The 20,144-nt window shown below is 62.8% G+C and overlaps 2 protein-coding genes across 5 annotated transcripts in view; one reads left to right on the top strand and one right to left on the bottom strand.

Annotated features, from left to right (window-relative positions):
* C7H1orf167 (chromosome 7 C1orf167 homolog) overlaps nucleotides 1–5,816 on the top strand; it is an 18,873-nt gene extending 13,057 nt beyond the window's left edge. The window contains exons 14-20 of the mRNA XM_051834351.2: nucleotides 857–974; nucleotides 1,429–1,842; nucleotides 2,280–2,511; nucleotides 4,044–4,152; nucleotides 4,456–4,609; nucleotides 4,715–4,913; nucleotides 5,133–5,816. Of these exons, the coding sequence (XP_051690311.2) occupies nucleotides 857–974; nucleotides 1,429–1,842; nucleotides 2,280–2,511; nucleotides 4,044–4,152; nucleotides 4,456–4,609; nucleotides 4,715–4,913; nucleotides 5,133–5,393 (1,487 nt within the window). The 3' untranslated portion in view covers nucleotides 5,394–5,816. The remainder of the gene's footprint in view (nucleotides 1–856; nucleotides 975–1,428; nucleotides 1,843–2,279; nucleotides 2,512–4,043; nucleotides 4,153–4,455; nucleotides 4,610–4,714; nucleotides 4,914–5,132) is intronic.
* MTHFR (methylenetetrahydrofolate reductase) lies at nucleotides 2,813–20,144 on the bottom strand. 4 transcript variants are annotated; one of them, XM_070077048.1, is made up of 12 exons: nucleotides 19,933–20,144; nucleotides 17,797–18,042; nucleotides 16,500–16,738; nucleotides 15,455–15,565; nucleotides 12,165–12,358; nucleotides 11,320–11,570; nucleotides 11,075–11,209; nucleotides 10,724–10,904; nucleotides 10,185–10,367; nucleotides 8,312–8,413; nucleotides 7,355–7,474; nucleotides 2,813–7,080 (listed from the first exon to the last, which is right to left on the bottom strand). In XM_070077048.1, exons 1-12 carry the CDS (start codon nucleotides 20,142–20,144, stop codon nucleotides 6,862–6,864), a joined length of 2,193 nt encoding a protein of 730 aa, XP_069933149.1. In that variant the 3' UTR covers nucleotides 2,813–6,861. The 4 variants fall into 4 exon arrangements, with proteins under 4 accessions (XP_069933149.1, XP_069933150.1, XP_069933151.1 ...); XM_070077049.1 differs by having other exon boundaries at nucleotides 17,797–18,039; XM_070077050.1 differs by lacking the exon at nucleotides 19,933–20,144 and adding an exon at nucleotides 18,317–19,876.

Below are 20,144 nucleotides of genomic sequence, written 5' to 3'. Positions count from 1 at the left end.
AGCTGGGGAGGGGGAGCAGGGGCCTGGCGTGCTCAGAGGGTGCCCAGGGCGGGCAGGCGGGGAGCTCAGCGGGCAGAGCTGCGGGGAGGAGAGCAGAGGCAGTAGGAATGGCAGAGGCCGCGGTGAGGACCGGCGGAGCAGGTGGGGCGGAGTGTGGCCAGTGAGGGTCCCCCTGAGGCGCACCAAGGGGCGGGCCAGGGCTGTAGTCTTGCGAGGAGGCTCTGTGGCAGGTGGCAGGGCACTGGGAAGGATGTGTCTACCCTGAGGATGGTCACTGCTACCTGGGCCTCTCTCCAGAGCACCTAACCCCAAGGCAAGGAGGAGCCGGTGCCCGAGCCAGAAGCGACGGCTTCTTCGTGGTTTAGCGTCAGGAGTGACGCCATCACATCCACCCACTTCTGTTAGAAACGAGGCAGCAGGCCCGGCCGACACCCACGCGGAGGGCACTGCGCAGGACAGGACAGGAATACCGGGGGATGTGGGGGGCCGGGGGGCCGCTGGGGGAGCCGCCCATGCACGGACGCGCCTTGGGATAGGCTGGCCTGGCTGCCAGACCTCACCTTTTACAGAAAAACCGGAAATCCAGATTCTCCTGATTGCTAAGCCTGGATTTTAAAATAGAACAAACAATAAAGACCCCACCCCGACGACTCTCTGAGCTAGGTTAGCATGGTAACCAGGCACGCCCGAAACAGAAGTATGTTCACCCAGACCGCCGGGGCGGCCACCTCTGTCCCCGCTGAGCTGGAGGGCAAAAGGCTGGCAGAGCAGGGCCGGGGGGAGCCTGGCTGGCAGAGCAGGGCCGGGGGGAGCCTGGCTGGCACCCCGCAGCACTGCAGTGTCTCTCTGGCCCCAGGACAACAGATCCTGCACACACAGTACGAGAGGTGGGCACGGATCCACCTGCAGAACCTGCGGCGGGCCGTGTTCCAGGGCTGGCGGCAGGCGGCAGCTCGTCGGAGACGTGTGCAGAGGTGGGAGGGGGGCCTGGGAGGGGGCCCGTGGTTCCCACCCCAGGACAAGCACCCAGGGTGGATACTCAGGGGTGGCGGCAGGGAAGGAGAGCCCAGCCTGGAGATGGAGGGCCAGGCCACAGCCTCCACGATCTGTTTTGAGGGGGTGGGAGCCCCTGACGCCCACCGGGATCCTCACAAGCCCCAGGGTCGGGTCGGTCCCGTGGTTTCAGAGGATCCAGTTAACATAGAGGCCGACTCCTCAGACACCCCCCAGCAGACAAGGGAACGCGTACCCCTAAAGCCCGAGGTTCACAGATGGGGTCTGTGCGTGCCAAGGCCCCTCGAGGAAGGCCCATGCTTTCCCGTCACTCCCTGGCCAAGACACTTTTAGGGAGCAGGGCTGAGACGCGTTTCAACTGTGAGTTTTGACTCTGAGTGCCAGCTGGGCCCCTCCTCCGCTCCTGTTCTGCAGCCACTTCCTGGCCTTGTGTGAGGTTGCAAGAGACACGAGAGCACTCCGGGCCCAGCGTGGAGCCCTGCAGGACGGCCTGAGGAGGAGGACACTGGGGGCTGCCTTTGCCACGTGGCGGGAAGCCCAGGCTGCTGCAGCCCGCGGCCAGGAGCAGCGTGTGGCCCAAGTCTCCGGGGCCTGCCAGGGAGGCCTTGGGCAGTGGGTCTGGACAAACAGGCAGCTCTGGGGGGCCCAGACCCAGCAAGCCCTTGGAGCGTGGCGAGAAGCCCTGGGCCAGCACCAAGAGGTCCAACAGCAAGCAGAAGGGAGAGCCGGGGCCCGAGCCCACGTGGCCCTGCACTGGACCCCATGGGTGCACGAGGCCCGCCTTGCCCCCACCAGCCCAGCCCCTGCTGCCCAGACGCTGAGTGCCTGGTGAGTACCCAGGGCCCGACAGCAGCCCCGCGTGGTTCTTTGAGCTGGGCTTGGAGATGGGAGCCTTAGCAGGGGTTGGCCATGACATGGAGATGGCCCCCTGGCTACCGCAGCTAGTCCTGGGGCCAAGCCCCAGCTCTGCCACCGTCTGGCCGTGCGGCCCTCCCTGGAGAGTTCAGTGCCGCCCTGCAGGGTGGCCCCATGTCTGCTGAGCCCTCAGAGTGCGGCGGGCCGGCCCTCCTGTGAGGGAGAGGACGCAGAATGTGCCTGGCAGGACTCTCGCCTGTCCCCGTTGTGGGGCACCCTGCCCCTTTGCAGGCTGCCCAGCAGACCTGTTTAATCTGACTCTCCAGAAGGGAGGGCGGGGTGGCGCTTTGCCTGGGGAGGGCTCCCTGCAGGGCTGGCCACGGAGTCCTGGCCCTCCTGCTCTCCTTCAGGGTCCCGGAGGCCCTGGCCCAGTCAGCAACCCACAGTCACATCCAGCGAGCGGCCACCACCCGGTTCCTGCAGGCTGGGCTCGGGGGCCTCCTGCAGACCCACTGGGCCCAGTGGCGGACTGCACTGTTCAGAGCAAGGCTGGAGCGGAGGGCCCGGGCTCAGGAAGCTGAGCGAAGGCTCTGGCCCGGGAGCCTCCCGCTGCTGCTGGACACCCCAGACCCTTGGATGCAGGTGAGGTGGGGCCCAGCTATAGTGGGAGGTCCAAAAATGGCTCTTCAAACTACCGGCTGTAGAGGCGGCTGGTTTCCATCCCATCCATGGTGGCAGTATGGCTAACCATTTCCCCAGGGGCCCCTCCCCCACCCTCCGCTCTGGCCAGACCACTGTGGGCTACTTCCAGGCATGGACTGAGTTCCTGGGGTCTGGCGCCAGAGCTCATGGTGGGGGCCCAGGGTACCCGGGAGACAGACATGTCCCTTTATTATATACCAAGTACTTAGCATGGTGCTGTCTAGGACAAGACAGAGACAGGGGCAATTAACAGCATTTTACTGGAAAAATAAAATATGCTCATTACAGGAAAGTCAGAGAATATAAATGAACCCCAAGTTTCTTCACTTTCTCTGCCCAGAGGTAGCTGTGACTGCCTGGCTAGACCTGAAGCTGTCAGTGCCGACACCACCGGTGGTGCTAAGAGGTCGATGGCCTAGCGGGGGGCACAAGAACGGCCCCTGCACAGCAGGCCGGGGACCGTCACTGAGGGACACGGCCCCAGAGCCACCAGCAGGGGCAGTAGTGCTCAGGTCAAAGGGCATTGTCAGGAATCCTGCTGCAGAACGCCAAGAAAAAAGTGTGTTTTCTCGGCTGGAACTCAAAGAGCCGACTGCAGAATCCACACGTGGGGCTGCGCCAACGGCGGCGGCTGGGGTCCCAGGGTATTCTAATTCTAGGCGCGTTCTAGGGCAGTTCTTTCCCAGCATTCTGTTCCTGCCAGCAAGGCAGGTGATGGGGAAACTGAGGCGCACAGACAAGCAGCCGCTCTCACAGGCACGCCCACGCCCAGGCAGCCCTCACCTGCCGCATGGGTGGGTGCCAGCCAGCCTGCAGTAGCGCTGAGTGCCCCTGGTCTCAGGCAAGCCTTCAGCCTGGTACTGCTTGGGGCCGGCACATGGTGCGGCAGGTGTGCTGTGGTGGGAACACCCACAGTCCACACAGGTGCCTGGCTCTAGTCCTGGTTTCTGATGCAGCTGCCTAATGTCCCTGGGAGGCACTAAATGATGGCCCAAGTGGTTGGTTGGGTTCCTGCCACCCATGGGGGACACCAGCTGGAGTCCCCAGCTCTGCTTCGGCCTGGCCCAGTCCTGGCTATTCTGAGCCCTAGGGGAGTAAACCAGATGGACTCTCTGTCACTCCTTCAAATAAAAACCTGGATCATTTTTCTTTTTCTAAAAGCTAACGTGGGAAGAGTAAGACCCACCTTCCAGGGCTGTGCCTGGCACAGGTGGCTCTGAGCAGTCTCTCATTGGCCCACCTCTCTGCAGGGATGTTTTCAGCCTTGTGGCAGGTCAGCCGAAGGGAGAGGCAGTGGCGCCCTGCTGACCGCACTGCTCTTGGGCACCCTCTGGGCAGTGCGACCCACCCCATCTGTGCATACACAAGGAGGCGGCCCGCACGGCTGGGCGCAGGTCAGAAAGCATCCCACCTGGTCATCTGTCCCGCCAGGCCCACTGCACTCAGCTTTTCCTCTCTGGCTTTTCCCTCAGACCCTCAGCAGCTGGACACCAGCTGCAGGACCCACAGTGTTACCTGAGCCAACACATCAGCACAGCCACGGTGGACGGACGCCGCCAGGGAAGATGGCCTGGGTGCAGAGTAAGGCGACCCGGCCTGGGGACAGAGGGCAGCTGAAGGGCAGGACCGTGGTGCCTGGGATCATTTTCCGCGTGCTCGCCGTTCTCCCAACCCCCTCCCCCTGACCACTCTGAGACATTTCTCCTGCCTTGCTCATTCTTTCTGGGTCAGGGTTGGCTGGCACCTGGCGAAATGCGGCAGCAGGAGGCGGCACACCAGGCTTAGTGCCATAGCTCTGTGGGCCCCTTCGCTACTCACCATGAAGCAGGAGCCAAGCTCCTCCTGACCTATGAGGGAGCCTCCTGACTCGACTTCCCTTTCCAGTCTGCCCTGCCTTCCAGCTCTGGCTGCCGTGGCCTGGAGACGGCAGCTCGGCCCCAGGCCTGTCTCCTACAGGACCAGGAGGGCCCTGGAGCCCTGAGACCAGAGCCCTCCAAGGGGAGGACGGGAACAACGGAAGGGATCCCAGGAGGCTGAGGTAAGGGCACATGCGTGTGAGAGGCAGGTGCATGGGATCAGTGAGGGGCTCGCGGGAGCTGAGCCCAGAGCTGGGCCCTCTGCCAGCCAGAGTCCACTCCTGCAGGAGCCTGGATGAGCAGGCCCAGGTCCGTGGCCTCAAAGGGGAGAGGACACGCTCTGCCGACAGGGGGCAGCACATTCAGCGCTGGCGGTCTGAAGCCCTGCTTAGCCAGTTCCAGGCTTCCCGGAAGGCCAGGTGCCTGGCAGCTGCGTGGCAGCGCTGGGTGGATGTCCAAGGGGCAGAGCAGCTGGGGCGGACCCTGGTGAGTGGACACAGCCCCTGCTGACCCACACTGAGTGAGGTCCTGGGGCCCATCCCCATCATCCCACCCTCAACCCGAACCCCTAGTGCTTCTCATGTAGGGTCCCGGGGGAGGCCCGGGAATCGGCATTCACACACTTCTCACATCCCTCCCACCCTGTGCCAGAGCCGTGGGAGGAGGCAGCAGGGGCAGAGGCCTCTCCGCCACCTGTTCCCACAGCTTCGGCAGTGGCACCTGGCATGGGCCTGGCGGACATGGCGGCATCGGGTCCTGCGGCTGCGCGTGGCTCGGCGGCTACAGCAGCAGGAAGACAGCGGAGTCCTTTCCCGGGTACTGGGGGGGCACCCCCCCCTGCACCTGCCCTTCCCACACCAGTGCCACCTCTGGACAGTGCTGAGCTGGGGGGGTCTCTGCTTGCCACCCCCAGTCTGGAACAAGGCTGGGCCGGGGGGCACAGAGCTCGCTCTCCCACCAGCCTGAAGTAGGACCTGGATCCCAAGCACCTGCCCCCTCCGTCAGTCCCTGCTCGGGAGCGCAGCCTCCCAGACACGGCCAGACCTCCCTGAGCCTCTGCACTTGGCCTGAGACACCCAGCCCTTCCTCTCCCATCCCTGACGCCAGGCCTTGGAGAAGTGGCACCAGCACCTGGCAGCTGGCCCCAAGGGGAGGAGCCCCCAGCAGCCCAAGGCCCTGAGCAGGTGAGAAGCTGCCCAGCTTCGGGGACAGCAGGCTTGAGGCCGAGCACAGGGCTCAGTCACAGCTGCGGCTTGTTCCCACGGAATCAAAGCAGAACCCAGCCAGTCTTCCCAGGGAAGGAGCCGCGTCCCGCACATCAGGGTGCAGGGGTGACACAGGAAACAGCTCCAGGAGCTCGAAATGAAAATAAAAGACCCCAAGTCCTCACTGCTTCTCTTGCTGTCTCGGCCACAGCCAGCTGGGTCTGAAACGGAAGGGGAGATTCTGCCGCTGCTCCTGCACCCCTCCCTGCACCCCACGCCTGCTGCGGTGCGGGCCTCTTTCTGGGGAAGCCAGCCCTGATCAGCCGCAGGCCGGGACCGGGACACGGAGCGGCCCACCTGCACCTGCCAGTCACTGCCCCAGGCGGGCAGCAGGACTCGAGGGTTGACTCCCGGGGCGAGTGCCAGGCAGACAGGCTGGGCAGAGGGCTGAGCGGCGGGAGGAGCTGGGCCTGCATACAAAGCCAGCCGGCAGGCAGGACTACAGAGTCTCGGTCAAAGCTGGGGGTCCGCCCGGGGAAGCTCATTCTGACAGTTAATGGGCAGGTGTAACCAACCCTCCACGACCAGGGAGAAAGGCAAGGCCAAGGGCCCCGCCAAGCAGGGAGTCAGATGACCTTTAACCGTGAAAGGACACTCCTTCCCTCGAGCCATCAGAATACAGATTTCAAACAGCAGCACTGAAGAAAGACCTGTGTACCTGAGCCCTCAGGTACACAGGTTGTGGGAAGTGCTGGCGCCAGCAGGGGCCGGTGCCTCGGCCAGCAGACATGGGCAGGGCAGCCACGTGTCCTCCCACGAGTCGTGAGGGCCCAGTGGCCATCCCCCAAGGGATGGAAGGGTGCAGCACCTTCGCTTGGCCATATCTCTGCCCGTTCCACACACGCCCCGAAGTACAGATTCGCCAGGAGTCCAAGCTGGCGCCCCGAGGCTGCCCTGAGGTGAGGGTTCATTTGGCAACCAGTCTCCCCCTTCCCAGGGAGGGGGTGCTGCTGCCCACTGCTGTTCTCTGCAGGACGGAGGAGCTCCCCACTGAAGGGAGCAGAGAGCACCAGGCTCCCGTGGGGCAGACTCTGGTCCGGCCAGAGCCTGGTCTAGCTGCCATCGTGTGGGGGAGTGGAGGCGAGGGTTCTGGACGGTGAGGGCAACTGGGTCTAGGAGGGAAGAGGGTGGGGTATGGGCGGCCCCAGCGGAGGACGGCAGGAGCTGAGTCACGGGGCCTCCGTCTCTGCCTCCTTTCGAGCTGGCCTGCCCAGGAGCTCAAAGGTGTCTTCCAGCACCTGCCACAGGCAGTTGTCCAGCGGGAACTCATTGTCCACCAGGTTGACCAGGAAGTAGTTGTCGTGGATGTACTGGATGATCATGCGGGACGGGGACTCCTCCTCATACAGCTTGCCCCACTGCTCAATCCACAGAGCGAAGGCCTCATCCTACACACACGCGTGTGCACACACAGAGATGGCTGTCAGGGCCAGCCTCCGGTCAGGGCTCCCCGGCCTCCTGCCGCTGCCCAACAGGGTACTTCTTCCAGGCAAACAAGGCCCAGGGTCAGCGCAACCCCTGCCCCCTCCCAGCCCGAAATAAACACCATGCAGAAACACGGCCCCTGGGGAGTCGGCGTCCGGGGTGGGCTTGAAGGCCAAGTCTGCTGCCCTGGGACTCGGAAACACTGCCCTGCAGCCGGCTCACCCCCAGTTCCTTTACCTTCCAGAACATGAAGCTGACGGGGTCCACCACCGTGGGCTGGATGATCTCTCGCCCCGGGAAAATGCCCCAGGTGACTGCATTGGGTTGCAGCTCAGGGGCGTTGGTGATGTTCTCACCCTGTGGGGAGGGGGGTGAGGTCGGAGCAGGCCTGGGGCAAAGACAGTTACAGCCCTGTCACTGCCCAGAGGGCCACAGCTCGCGGAGACCCAGGCCTCTGACCGCCCTGGCAGGCCAGCGTCCGTGGACGGCACTGCTCTGCAGCCCTGAGAGGCCGACCCGTGTGTCTGTGTTCCTCACTCTGCTCCCATCAGCCTCCACGTCCCACTGACTCACCTGCTCTCTAACCTGCGCCTTCCCGTCCACAGGGACGCTTCCGCGTGCCTCTGAGCCGTCAGCTGGCCACTGTGACCGAATGCGATCGGCCAGGAGCAGGACTGCTGCTAAGCAGGCTCCCCCAGCCTTTAGGGAAGCCTCGAATTCCGGCCAAGACCATGAGGCCCTCGGGGTCTGGCCCCTCAGCGACACTTCTGCCTCCTCTTCCCCACTCTTGTTTCCCCAGAGAGGGCAGCCAGATGCCTCTGCCCACTCTGCCCCGCCCCTGGGACGTCCTGCTCCCCACTGGCCGACTCTCTGTCCTCAAAGATTCAGACCACATACGACCCCTCCCAGGACCCTCCCCTGGCCTTCCAGGCTGGGCGTCCCTCCTCTGGATCCCACAGTAGCCTATAATGAACTTGATTTTCCAGTTCACACTGACTTGTCCTTGTCTGTTTCTCTGCCCCACTGGGCTGGGAGCTGGGAGCAGGGGCCTGGCTTTATCTGCATCTCCTTGTCTGGCACAGTGTGTCTGGCCTGGGCTAGGAGGCTGGGGACTGCTGATGGAGTCAACGTGGGTGTGCCAGGCCCCAGCACTCGGGCCCTGCTAAGTGCCTCCTGCACCCGGGGCTGGCCTACCTTCACGTCGACAATGTGGTAATTGACCCGGAGCTCATAGTTCTTCAGCACCTGCAGGAGTGCCTCCACAGTCTCGCGGGAAGTGAAGAACTCCAGGTAGGCCTGCGGGAGACATCAAGCCGGGTCCCTGTCACACCCTCCGCATGTGCAGCCACTGTGCTCTGTAGGGACCCTGTGGGGGCAGCCAGTTCGACCAGCTAAGGCGTGTGCGAGGCCTGGGAGATGACAGCGACACTGCCATCTTGTCCAGCACCAGCATCTCTGAGGAATTAAACTGGGCTTATTTAAATCCATTTGCTAGAATGCTCAGAATCCTGCCAGACAGACACTTTATCCCCAGATGAGGAGATGAGGTTCGGGAAGTTGGGCAAGGCGGCCCCACTGCCGGGAACCAGCCGAGCAGGTACTGAAACCCAGGTCTCCAGAGCCAGGGGCTTCGGTTCTGCACCCAGGGCTGCAGGAGGAAGGCTCTGCAGGAGCAGCAGCTCCCGGGCAGCAAACACATCCTGTGTCCTTCTGTGAGCCGAGCACTGGACACGCCCCGTCACGTTCCACCCTGGAACAGGGGACGTGTGGACGCACCCCGTCACATTCCACCCCGGAACAGGGGACGCATGGACGTACCCCGCCACATTCCACCCCGGAACAGGGAACTCATGGACGCGCCCGTCACGTCCACCCCAGAACAGGGAACGCATGGACGTGCCCCATCACATCCACCCTGGAACAGGGGACGCATGGACATGCCCCATCACGTCCACCCCTGGAACAGGGGATGTGTGGACGCGCCCCGTCACGTCCACCCCGGAACAGGGGACGCATGGATGCGCCCCGTCACGTCCACCCCGGAACAGGGGATGTGTGGACGCGCCCCGTCACATCCACCCTGGAACAGGGGATGTGTGGACGCGCCCCGTCACGTCCACCCCGGAACAGGGGACGCATGGATGCGCCCCGTCACGTCCACCCCTGGAACAGGGGACGCATGGACATGCCCCATCACGTCCACCCCTGGAACAGGGGATGTGTGGACGCGCCCCGTCACGTCCACCCCGGAACAGGGGACGCATGGATGCGCCCCGTCACGTCCACCCCGGAACAGGGGATGTGTGGACGCGCCCCGTCACGTTCCACCCCTGGAACAGGGGACGCATGGACATGCCCCATCACGTCCACCCCGGAACAGGGGATGTGTGGACGCGCCCCGTCACGTCCTGCCCCTGGAACGGGGACGCATGGACGCGCCCCACCACGTCTACCCCTGGAACAGGGGATGTGTAGACGCGCCCCGTCACGTCCCACCCCTGGAACAGGGGACACGTGGACGCGCCCCGTCACGTCCACCCCGGAACAGGGGACGCGTGGACGCGCCCCGTCACGTCCACCCCGGAACAGGGGACGTGTAGACGCGCCCCGTCACATCCACCCCTGGAACAGGGGACGTGTGGACATGCCCCATCACGTCCACCCCTGGAACAGGGGACGCATGGACATGCCCCACCATGTCCACCCCTGGAAGGGGGACGCATGGACGTGCCCTACCACGTCCACCCCTGGAACAGGGGATGTGTGGACACGCCCCGTCATGTCCCGCCCCTGGAACAGGGGATGCATGGACGCGCCCACCACGTCCACCCCTGGAACGGGGACACGTGGATGTGCCCCACCATGTCCACCCCTGGAACAGGGAATATGTGGACACGCCCCGTTATGTCCCGCCCCTGGAACAGGGGACACGTGGACGCGCCCCACCACGTCTACCCCTGGAACGGGGACGCGTGGACATGCCCCGCCATGTTCACCCCTAGAACAGGGACGCGTGGAGTGGAAGCTGCTCCATCCCATCTCAGGGGCCGCCCCGTGCGTGCCGCACCTTCTGGAAGACGTAGCCCCCGCCCGGGCCCCAGCCCACGACGGGGTCCGACGACGGCTTCCCGTTGATGTTGGGCTGCGAGTTGATGGTGAGGATGCCCTGGCGGTTGACTCGCAGCAGCTCCTCCTTCATGAGGCTCGTCTCGGCCGCCAAGGGCTCGTCGTTCCAGGGCAGGCACGTCACCTGGAGACGGGATGGGGGCTGGGCAACGGTGGGGGCCGGGCCTGGGTCCCTTCCACAGACCACCCTCCTCGCTGCGCTGAGCTGCCATGTCACAGTGTGGAGAGGCAGCCGGCCAAGGCGGGGGCGTCATAGCCCCTCAGTCTGGCCCAGGGCAGGAGTCGGGCGGAGGGAGCACCCAGGGTCGCCCTGCACTACTTTGTAGGCTGGAGTCGGGCGGAGGGAGCACCCAGCGCCGCCCGGTAGCACTCACTTTGTAGGCTGGAGTCGGGCGGAGGGAGCACCCAGGGTCGCCCTGTACCACTTTGTAGGCTGGAGTCGGGCGGAGGGAGCACCCAGGGCCGCCCGGTAGCACTCACTTTGTAGCCCTGCTGGTTCGCCTCTCCCGAGAGGTAGCGAACAAAGACTTCGAAGACGCTTTCCTCGCTGGTCAGCTCCTCGCCCCACATCTGCAGCAGCTCCTCCCTGGGGCACTTGCTCTTCAGGTAGAAGAGGTAGTAGTCCTTCAGCTCCCCGAAGGCTGGGGAGGAGGAGTTGCCCCTGCAGGGGAGGGGCGTGACTGTGAGCCCCTGACAGAGGGCAGTCACCAGCACATGCCCAGACGCCTCCCAGGGCTCCCCCACAAAGCGGGAGAACTCCCACTGCCTCTCCCCCCAAGCCCAGGACCCGCTGGGGAGGAATCTGTCGGCAAGGAGGCTGCGGGCCCTCACCAGCGGCCATTGGGGAACTCGTCCCACTCCTGGGTGCGGTAGATGTAACTCTTGGGTCTGGAGGCCCAGAAGATGGGACGCACGTCTTCCTCCCGGCGCTTGGGATGGGCACTGACAGCCCAGGGCAGAGGGCGCCTGTGTGGGAATGTGACAAAGGACAAGGGATTGGCTGGAGCGAGGAGGAAGACACCCACTGCCACCGCAGGGACCACTCTTTCTGCAGGGGACCCCCACGCTGCCCTCACCTGGGATCCTCAGTCCACAGGCCCAGGCGCTTCAGCACCTCTGTCGTGGCCACCTCCCGGTTAAGGGTGTAGAAGTGGAGGCCTGGCACCAAGCCACTGGCCAGAAGCTCCTGGCACAGACTCACGGCCAGCTCGATGCCATAGTTGCGGATGGCGGCGTCGTTGTCTTTGATCGGTTCAATCACATCTTTGATCTCCTGCGGCACCTCCAGCCTGGACAGCTTCACGAGCTGCCGGAGGGAGTGGTAGCCCTGCCCAAGACACGGGGGTGCTGTGGGTGCCCTCCAGCCACCTCCTGCTTTGCTGCCAGTCTCCTGCCACGTCGTGCAGCCTGGCCCAGGACACTAGGAGCGCACTGCAGGAGTCCCCTGGGGCTTGTCTCGCTTTCTCCGCTCTCTGCAGAGCACAGCAGCTGCCCACGGCATTCCTGCCATCGGCCCAGGTCACCCCTTCAGTAATAACGCGGTGGCCACCTAACCCAGCTGTTCCCGGTCTCACCGACCACCACAATCACCTGCCGAGCCCAGGAAGCACCATGCAGATTCAGGGCCACTGCAGATTTGCTGACTCAGAACTTCTGGGGGTGGGACCTGGAAATCCAGCTTTGGAAGAAGCTGATCAAGCGGTTCTGATGGCAACCAAGTTTGAGAAACTTGAGTTGACCCAAACTTCTGAGTCCCAATCCCTTCTAGAAGCTTGTGGGCAGGTGAGAGACCAGAGGCAGCCCGAGCGGCGTGAAGACGGCGCCAGGCAAGGGCTGGGGGCCAACAGCAAGGTCGAGAGCAGCGCAGTGTGAGCTCAGGGCGGGCTGTGCGCGAGTCTGCGGGCCGGCCCGGGACCCTCACCTGGATGGGAAAGATCCCAGGCAGGATGGGGCAGGTGATGCCCATCTCGGTGCAAGCGTTCACAAAGCTGAAAAAGGTGTCAGCCGCAAAGAAGAGCTGGGTGATGATGAAGTCGGCCCCCGCAGACACCTTCTCCTTCAGGTGCTTCAGGTCGGCCTCGAGGCTCTCAGCGTCCGGATGGCCTTTGGGGTAGCCTGCCGAGAGTGAGGCAGAAACCAGCGGGTGGGCCGAGTCCTCCGTCTCAGCAGCTCGGCCTCACCCTGTCCCGCGGCACACCTGGGACAGAGCTGGACCGGTGAGCGACCGCTCTCAGGACCCCAGAGTGGGGTGGGGGGCAGACGGCTCCAAATGCCGACCCCGTCCCACCTCTCCCAGCCAGGCCGATCGGGCCTGCACTGTGTGGCCGCAGAAACGTGAAAATGCCACCTTCAGCACCAGCTTGATGCTAGGCACTGGGTTACACTATTTTTAACAGCAGTACGATCCCTCAGGGGCAAGACAGTGAGACGTCAGGAGCTAAACCAGTCGCAGGCAGAAGACTGATGGAAACAGAGAAGGGGAACCCAGTAACTACTTTCAAAAGCCCAAGGCCTGCCGTGGGGAACTCTGACCCTCGCCAGCTTCCCTGTTAGTCTGTGTTGCTGCTCCGGCAGCCTGCAGCCGTTTCGGCCCCAGTGTGTTCTGGGTGTCTGAACACACTGGGGCCGCGGGATACCCACGAGTTAGGGACGGGCTGCCAGAACTGCCTGGGGAGTGAGACCAGATGTTCTCCCTGCTGGCTCTGTGAACTTGAGGACTTCTCTGGAACTAACCAGCGCAGCAGCCCTGCTTGGCCAGGAAGCAGGAAGACCACAGGCCTTGATGAGACACGGGGTGGGAGCTGGCTTCCTCGCAGACCGGAGGCTGCGCTGTGGGAAAGCCAGCTGCCTGGCTGTGACAAGGCGGTTTTGTTCACAAGAAACCCAGAGTCATCAAAAACGGGCACAAAACGATCGCCACAAGGAGTAGGGAGCAGACCAGCATCCGGATCTCACACTCCCGATAATACAACTTTTTCCAGAGGAAATCCATGAACTCTGGAGTCTAAAATCTAAGTATCACCAAACAAATCTAGCATCTGATTACATCCAGACTCTGCTCAGCTTGCTACGGCCATTTTTTATTTTGTTTTGTTTTTTAATCACCACCAGCCTGGTGCTCTCTAATCCACTGATTTTTTTTTTTAAAGATTTATTTATCTGGGCCGGTGCCGTGGCTCACTTGGCTAATCCTCTGCCTGCGGCGCTGGAATCCCATATGGGCCCCGGGTTCTAGTCCCTGTTGCCCCTCTTCCAGTCCAGCTCTCTGCTGTGGCCCGGGAGGGCAGTGGAGGATGGCCCAGGTGCTTGGGTGCCTGAACCCGTGTGGGAGACCAGGAGAAGGCACCTGGCTCCTGGCTTTGGATCGGCGTAGCTCCAGCCATAGCGGCCATTTGGGGGGTGAACCAATGGAAGGAAGACCTTTCTTTCTGTCTCTCCCTCTCACTGTCTGTAACTCTACCTGTCAAATAAATAAATAAAATAAAATAAAAGATTTATTTAATTATTTGAAAGGCAGAGTCACAGAGAGGCAGAGGTGGCGACGGCGGAAGGGGTAGGTAGGTCCTCCGTCTATTGGTTCACTCCCCAAATGGCCCCATCGGCAGGAGGGGGGCCGATCCGAAGCCAGGAGCCAGGAGTTTCTTCCGGGTCTCCCACGCGGGTGCAGGGGCCAAAGAACCTGAGTCATCTACTGCTTTCCCTGGCCACAGCAGAAAACTGAATTGAAAGTGGAGCAGCTGGGACTCTAATCGGTGCCCACACAGGATGCCGGCACTGCAGGCGGCAGCTTTACCTGCTACGCCACAGCGCCAGCCCCGAGTCCACTGATCTTTATGATAAGCAAAACAAAAGCTATCCAGCAAGAATCGGCTGACAGTTTTGCTACTTTCCACTGGGGGTCAGTTAACACTCACTCCTGTCGCACAGCCCCCAGTTAACAATGCATCGTGACCGACAAGCACACTGCCGGGCTGACCCTTAGAAATGCCCATTCCGTTCCTAACTCCTGACCAGTGCTCCCCAGCTGAAGCCACCTAAGCAGCACTGCTTGCAAAGACTGGACACGTACTTGGGGACCTGGAGAAGAGCCCATGGTGACAATAAGTTTCTTGAAACAATTATTTTTTAATAATAATGCAGATCACTTGAAATGCTATTGTATAACACAGTTATGTTTAATACAAAAATGACTTCTCTTGGGGCTGGTGTTATGACACAGCGCATTAGGCCACTGCCATATGCCCATCAGTTCAAGCCCTGGCTGCCATACTTCCAATCGCGCTCTCTGCTAATGTGCCTGGGAAAGCAGTGGAGGGTGGTCCAAATGCTCGGGCCTCTGTAACCACATGGGAAACCTGGAAGAAGCACTTGGCGCCTGGCCTGGCCTGTCCCAGCCCTGGCCATTGTAGCCATCTGGAGAGTGAACCAGCAGATGGAAGCTCTCTCTCTCCCTGTAACCCTGCCTTTCAAACCAATAAATCTTTTTTTTAAAAAATATGATTTCCCTCGAAATACTGGTGAAAAGCTGTCATTCCAAGATGTGCCCCGCAGATCCAGACTTCTATGTCCCTGGCACACTCTGCCTCACTGGACCTGGCCCCGCCTGGAAGCTGAGAGCCCAACCTCAGAGCGGGGGTAGGAGCGAAGGTCACCCTCGCCTTCTGTCAGGGGAACCTGACCGGCCTCCCGGCTGCAGCCGACAGAATGGACTCGAGCCAACCTGATTTCGTCTCCCAGGAACTTGGGACTGACCTGAGACCTGACAACCAGCCTGGGCGACTGGCGGGGCCGACACACGTGCACCCTGGAGCAGGGCACGTGTGTGGAAAAGGGTCTCCTGGAGGAAGCAGGGGGCAGACTGACAGGAAGCAGAGACGGAGGGCCCCTGGCCCCAGAGAGGAAGACTGGTTCCACGGTGCAGCGCTGTCTGATGCCAGTTTCGGACCTTGAGTTCTGAGGGTCCCTGTGCCCTGGAGTCCTCTCAGTTAAAAGCCTCTTTTTCTTTGAAACAGGGCTGAGAGCAGAAAGGAGCAGGCACACAGAGGACAGGACCTCGGGGTTGGGATGACAGCGAGGACAGTATCTACTTCACCATGCACGTCCCTCATCCAGCCCGGGCTCGGCCCGCAGGTGCCCTCCATCACGTCCTGGGCCCCCGAGCATCTCGTCCCTTCCCTCCGTCCCCACCCGCCCGGACCCTCAGCCACTTACCTGCCACACAGATGTCAAAGTAGTCCCCAAACTCGCTCCGGATGTGCTTCACCAAGTCTACGGCGTAGTTGAAACCTCCTTCCTCCTCTTCCCACTGGTCCCCTACGGGGTCTGCAGGGTTGGCGGAGGTCGTGGTTACTGATTGATCACTAGTGTATTAGTTATGCGTTATTTCCTTTTTAACTACAGGCGTCCCTTGATATCCATTCCCAGGTGCATTAACAGGGAGCTGCATCAGAAGTGGAACAGCCAGGACTCAAACTGGCGCCCATGTGGGATGCTGGACCGCAGGCAGGGGCTTTACCCACTGTGCCAACCTTCTTGTCACCTCTGCCTACACCTGCACCCAGAGCTGTGAGCTCCTGGAAGGCAGGGACTTCCTCTAAGTTCAGTTTGGATCTCTTCTTTCTAGGATAACACGTGGTACACAGTGGGAGGCGAGAAAGCCGCCCACCTGTCAAATGTGCACCAAACGCCAACTCTGGGTGGGTGGGTGCTACCAGGGCCCAGGAGCCAGCTGCCACTCTTCACTGAGCCAGGGGATTGCAGGTTCCTTCACTACCTGCACCTACATGGGTCCAGGCACCCCCTCCCGTCCCCCGGCCCCCTAGAAGGTCTTCCCTCATCTCATGAGACGTGGGCTTGTGACGGTGAGCACGAGGCCCCCAGAGTCCACACTCAAGGTCCCTCTTCCCACTCTCGGCGGCCTAACAAAAGCAGGAACCAGAGGCGACCAGCTGCTCTCACTCCTGGACAAAGGCCAGAGCTGCACCCTGTGACCGGGCCAAGTGCAAGGCACAGCCAGTGATCAATGAGTTTGCAGCCAGGGCTGGGCGTGACTGGACACTGGCTGAACTCCTCCAGCGAGGCCAAGGCGGTGGAAGTGGCAGCTCCACCTGAGCCCGGGGGAGACTCACTGCCCACACTGCCCACACTGCTGCTGGCGCGGTGGCCCCAGAGGGATGCAGAGAAAGGACTGGTCCTGTCCTGGGCCAGGGGAGGCCGTCGGGAAACAACAGCACAGAGCGGGGCGTGCCGGCCACACCTCCTCGCAGCGCCAGGATGTTCTTAAGGCCCAGCTGCTTGGCCTTGTGCAGATGGGCCGTGAGGTCCTCCCGCCGCTGCCGGCAGCAGGTCATGTGCAGCATGGTCTCCAGGCCGCAGTAGTTGACGGCGGTGCTGGCGATCATCATGGAGGAGGTCTCCTTGTCTGAACCGGGGTCGCCTGCTGGGTGCCAGGTCACGTCTACGAACAGGGGGCCGCCGGCCGCCATCCGGTCAAACCTGCGACGGACGTCTTTCTGAAGAGGGCTTCCGGGGGGAGTGCCACCCTCCGCCACCCGCTCTGGGGCCCGGGGGCTGGAGAGCAGCATGCAAGCTGGAGCCCGAGCAAGCCGCGCGTCTGCTGGCTTTGCTCCGTCCGGACCGTGTGAGCCTGAGCAAACTGCTCCAGCTCTCCGAGCCTCCGCCTCGCTTACAAGCCGTGCCCACGCCACCACGATGCCATGGGAATGCAGGAGAGGCGGCCCCACAGCACCCAGAGCAGTCTGGAGTGCAGAGCGGGCTCTCTGTCTCACTGGGGTTACTGTGACGGCACGGACAACACGCAACAGGGCCTCCGGGTACGGCAGCAGCGCATCAGACCCTCAGCGCATCCGCACATCCATCATTTTGGGTGAGCGGAGACGTTTCCAGGGGCGAAAGGGACGGGAACTTGGTCACAGGTGAGCGGAATGCTCGGAGTGACAACCAGCGCCTCATTCGAAGAACAGGAAACCAGGGTCGCCGGACACAAGGCTCCTCCTCGCCGCAACCCCGGCCAAGTTCCTGAACCAGACCCAAACCCTGGTGCCCAGGAGCACCCGTCTAACGATCTACCTTTTGCCTTTAAACTTCCAAACCTCGGGCGTGTCACACAAGAATGCAAATGGGAAAAGTCACAAACTTCGAGAAGGGAGCTGCACTTCATCAGCGCTAACGTAATGCACTTGGCACTTCTAGATTTCCAGACGCAGTCCAGATTCCTAACTGGCTGAAAACATTCTCTAAATCAGCTTTGTGACTTCCCACACCGTACTCAGGATCCAGCCCCCAAGAGCTGCCAAAGAATGTGGTTTGTAAGAATCAACATTTTTTTTTTAACCCATTAAAGAGTGTCTTAAAGATTCTGACGCCCGGAGGGGCTTTTCCCAACAACTGAGCAAGCAGATCAAATGTCTCTGCTCTCTTCCACCCCCTCAGCCGCATTTTCCTTCCAGGTTAAAGTGCAGCCCTGCTGCAGGGCTGCCAGTTCAGTCCCCCCGCAGCCCCCCAAGCCCCTTCTTAACCTTAAAGCAACCTACCTGGAGATGAGATTGACAGCTCCCTGCGCGGTCCGCGGCGGGAAGAACTCGAGGGAGAACCACTTGTCCCCCGATTCCATCCTGCGCCGCATCTTCTCCCGCAGTTTCTCGTGCCGCTCAGGGTCCAGGCCCGGCGTGGAACACCTCGAACTATTTTTGGAACTCTCGCTGCCACTGCTGCTGCCTTCGGAGCGGGGGTGGAGGCCGCCATTCCCCCGGGCCTCGTTCACCATGGCCGGGTTCCTGCTGCACGGGGTGAGGGCAGGGGGCATCAGAGGGCAGGCAGCCGAGTCCCAGGCACACTCAGATACCAAGAGGAAGGTGCAAGACAGGGACGCTGTGCTTCCACGCAGGAAGGCCGGGGAGGGTCAGGCTGCCCCCGCCCCCGCCCGTGGCGCCACGCTCCACAGCTGCACCTCTGCGTTGCCTGGCTCTAGGCTCTGCCCTCCTGTGCGGCCTGGAGACCCCACCCGGCACTGAGACGAGCTTCCTCAGCCCCTGGGTCCTTGGTGACAGCTACCTGATGGATGGCGGCACAGAGAGCCTCCCTCGGGCCTGGGGGGCCCACAATCCTGGGGAGGGGCAGCGGTGCCCCGCTGGGAGGTCCATCTCTGTCAGCTCAGACCCAGAGCGGGAGAGGCCGGAGGAACCTTCCCCCCGCGGGTGTGTCCAACTGGGCGGAGCTGTGACAAAGGAAGTGCCCAGAGCTGGGGCCAACTCAGGGGGGCGGGGGCAAGGCTTCCAGGCTCCAGGGAGAGCTGAGGCTGTGCACGGAGGAGGGGGATGCGGGGGCCGGAGACCGCTGGGGTTGGCGGAGATGAGGCCAACAGCCGTTCAGGGTCACTGGATCCCTCTCCAAAGAAGGAATGGCCCGCTGGGCTGGCCACGCCTGGAACGTCTCCCGTTACTTGGAGCTGTCAGCGTGCAGGACACAAGGGCTAGGGCTCAACCAGAAGCCAGCTCTCTCCTTAGTTCACCTTTCTCCAAAAAGACAAGGCTGCGTTTTGAAGCGGCTGTGACCCGAGCTCGTTCAGAAAGGGCACGGCTTGACGTCCCACCCGGCACAAAGGCCGCTCCACACGTGCCTGCTCACCGGCTGTTCCTGCGCCACTCAAGTCCCCACGGACAGAGCCGGGCCCACAGGCAGATCGGCAAGGAAAGTAAGACAAAACAAACGAAACCAGCGCTCCTCTTGCACAACGGGCACACACAGGCGTGGCGGGAATCGGTGCAGGGTGACAGGGAACAGAGGAACGGCCACTCTGGGGAATGCGCGCCGCGAAGCTGCGTCCCAGGTCCCCCGGGATCTGATGGAGTCCCCGGCCCCCGGCCTCTGACACGCACAGTGCACAGAGCACACCAGGATCCGGGATTCCAGCACCCTCCCCTCCGAGGGAGGCGCATTTTGATTGAGAAAACCCCGGCTTCTTCGCGGGGAGCGGCGAGGGGGGCACGGCCAGAGCAGCCCCGGCTGGCCCCTGTCCTGCGGCCTCATTCACTGCCTGCGGGGACGAACCCTGGCCCCGGGAGGCTGCAGCCTGCAAACCACCGCTCTTTAGTTCATTGCATCCTTGTCCGTGCCGGCCACGAGTCACAGCTGCCAGCTCCCAAGGCACCCTGGGTTACCGGGTGGGCTAACGGGTTTGCCCCCCTCCCGGGCGCCAGTGCCCTGCGACAGGGCGCAGGGATCCTGCCCGAGGTCTCCTCGGGGCCTGGCGAGCCGACACGCACGGAGGTCGCCGTTTTCCGTGTACTAAGCACTGGCACCGCGCCAAGCACACGCTCTAAGCCCACCGCCCCCGGAGGGCTCCCCGCGGGCCCCACTTTCTTCTCCAGGGGCGCGCGGGGAGGCCCGCGCGCAAGGCTGGGGCCCCGGGAGCCGAGTCAGCGGGTCACGGGAGGGGGCGGGGCCGCAGGCCGGGGTGGCGGGGGCCACACTGAGACCTCCCCTCAGGCGTGAGGGGGCCGCTAGGGCCGCAGCCTTTAGGGGTACAGCCGGCATCTGGCGGGGCGGCGACCCCCACGGCGAGGGCCCGGGCCGGGGTGGTCTCCAGAGCTCCCCGCCCACAAGGAAGTCCCCGCCCCCCGGCTCTGTGGTGTCCCTCCTCGGCGAACCCACGCCTCACCATCACTCACCCGCCTGTCGCAGGCAACTCGAAAGTTCGCCCGCCCAACGCCGCTGTGCGGCCGCGCGCGGAGGGGGCAGGGCGCGGGGGACGCGGCCCGGGTGTCAGGTTGCCAAGGGAGGCAGGACGAGGGAGGAAGTCACCCGTGTAGGAGACCGGAAGTCCCGCCTCCAACATGGCCGCGCCCAGAGGTCTCGGCGCGAGCCGGCCCTTTACCGTCAT

The sequence above is a fragment of the Oryctolagus cuniculus genome, chromosome 7 (assembly GCF_964237555.1).
Source record: "Oryctolagus cuniculus chromosome 7, mOryCun1.1, whole genome shotgun sequence".
NCBI classification, from domain to species: Eukaryota; Metazoa; Chordata; class Mammalia; order Lagomorpha; family Leporidae; genus Oryctolagus; species Oryctolagus cuniculus.
The sequence above is the reverse complement of the archived record's forward strand: the minus strand, read 5'-3'. Positions and strand labels throughout refer to the sequence as shown.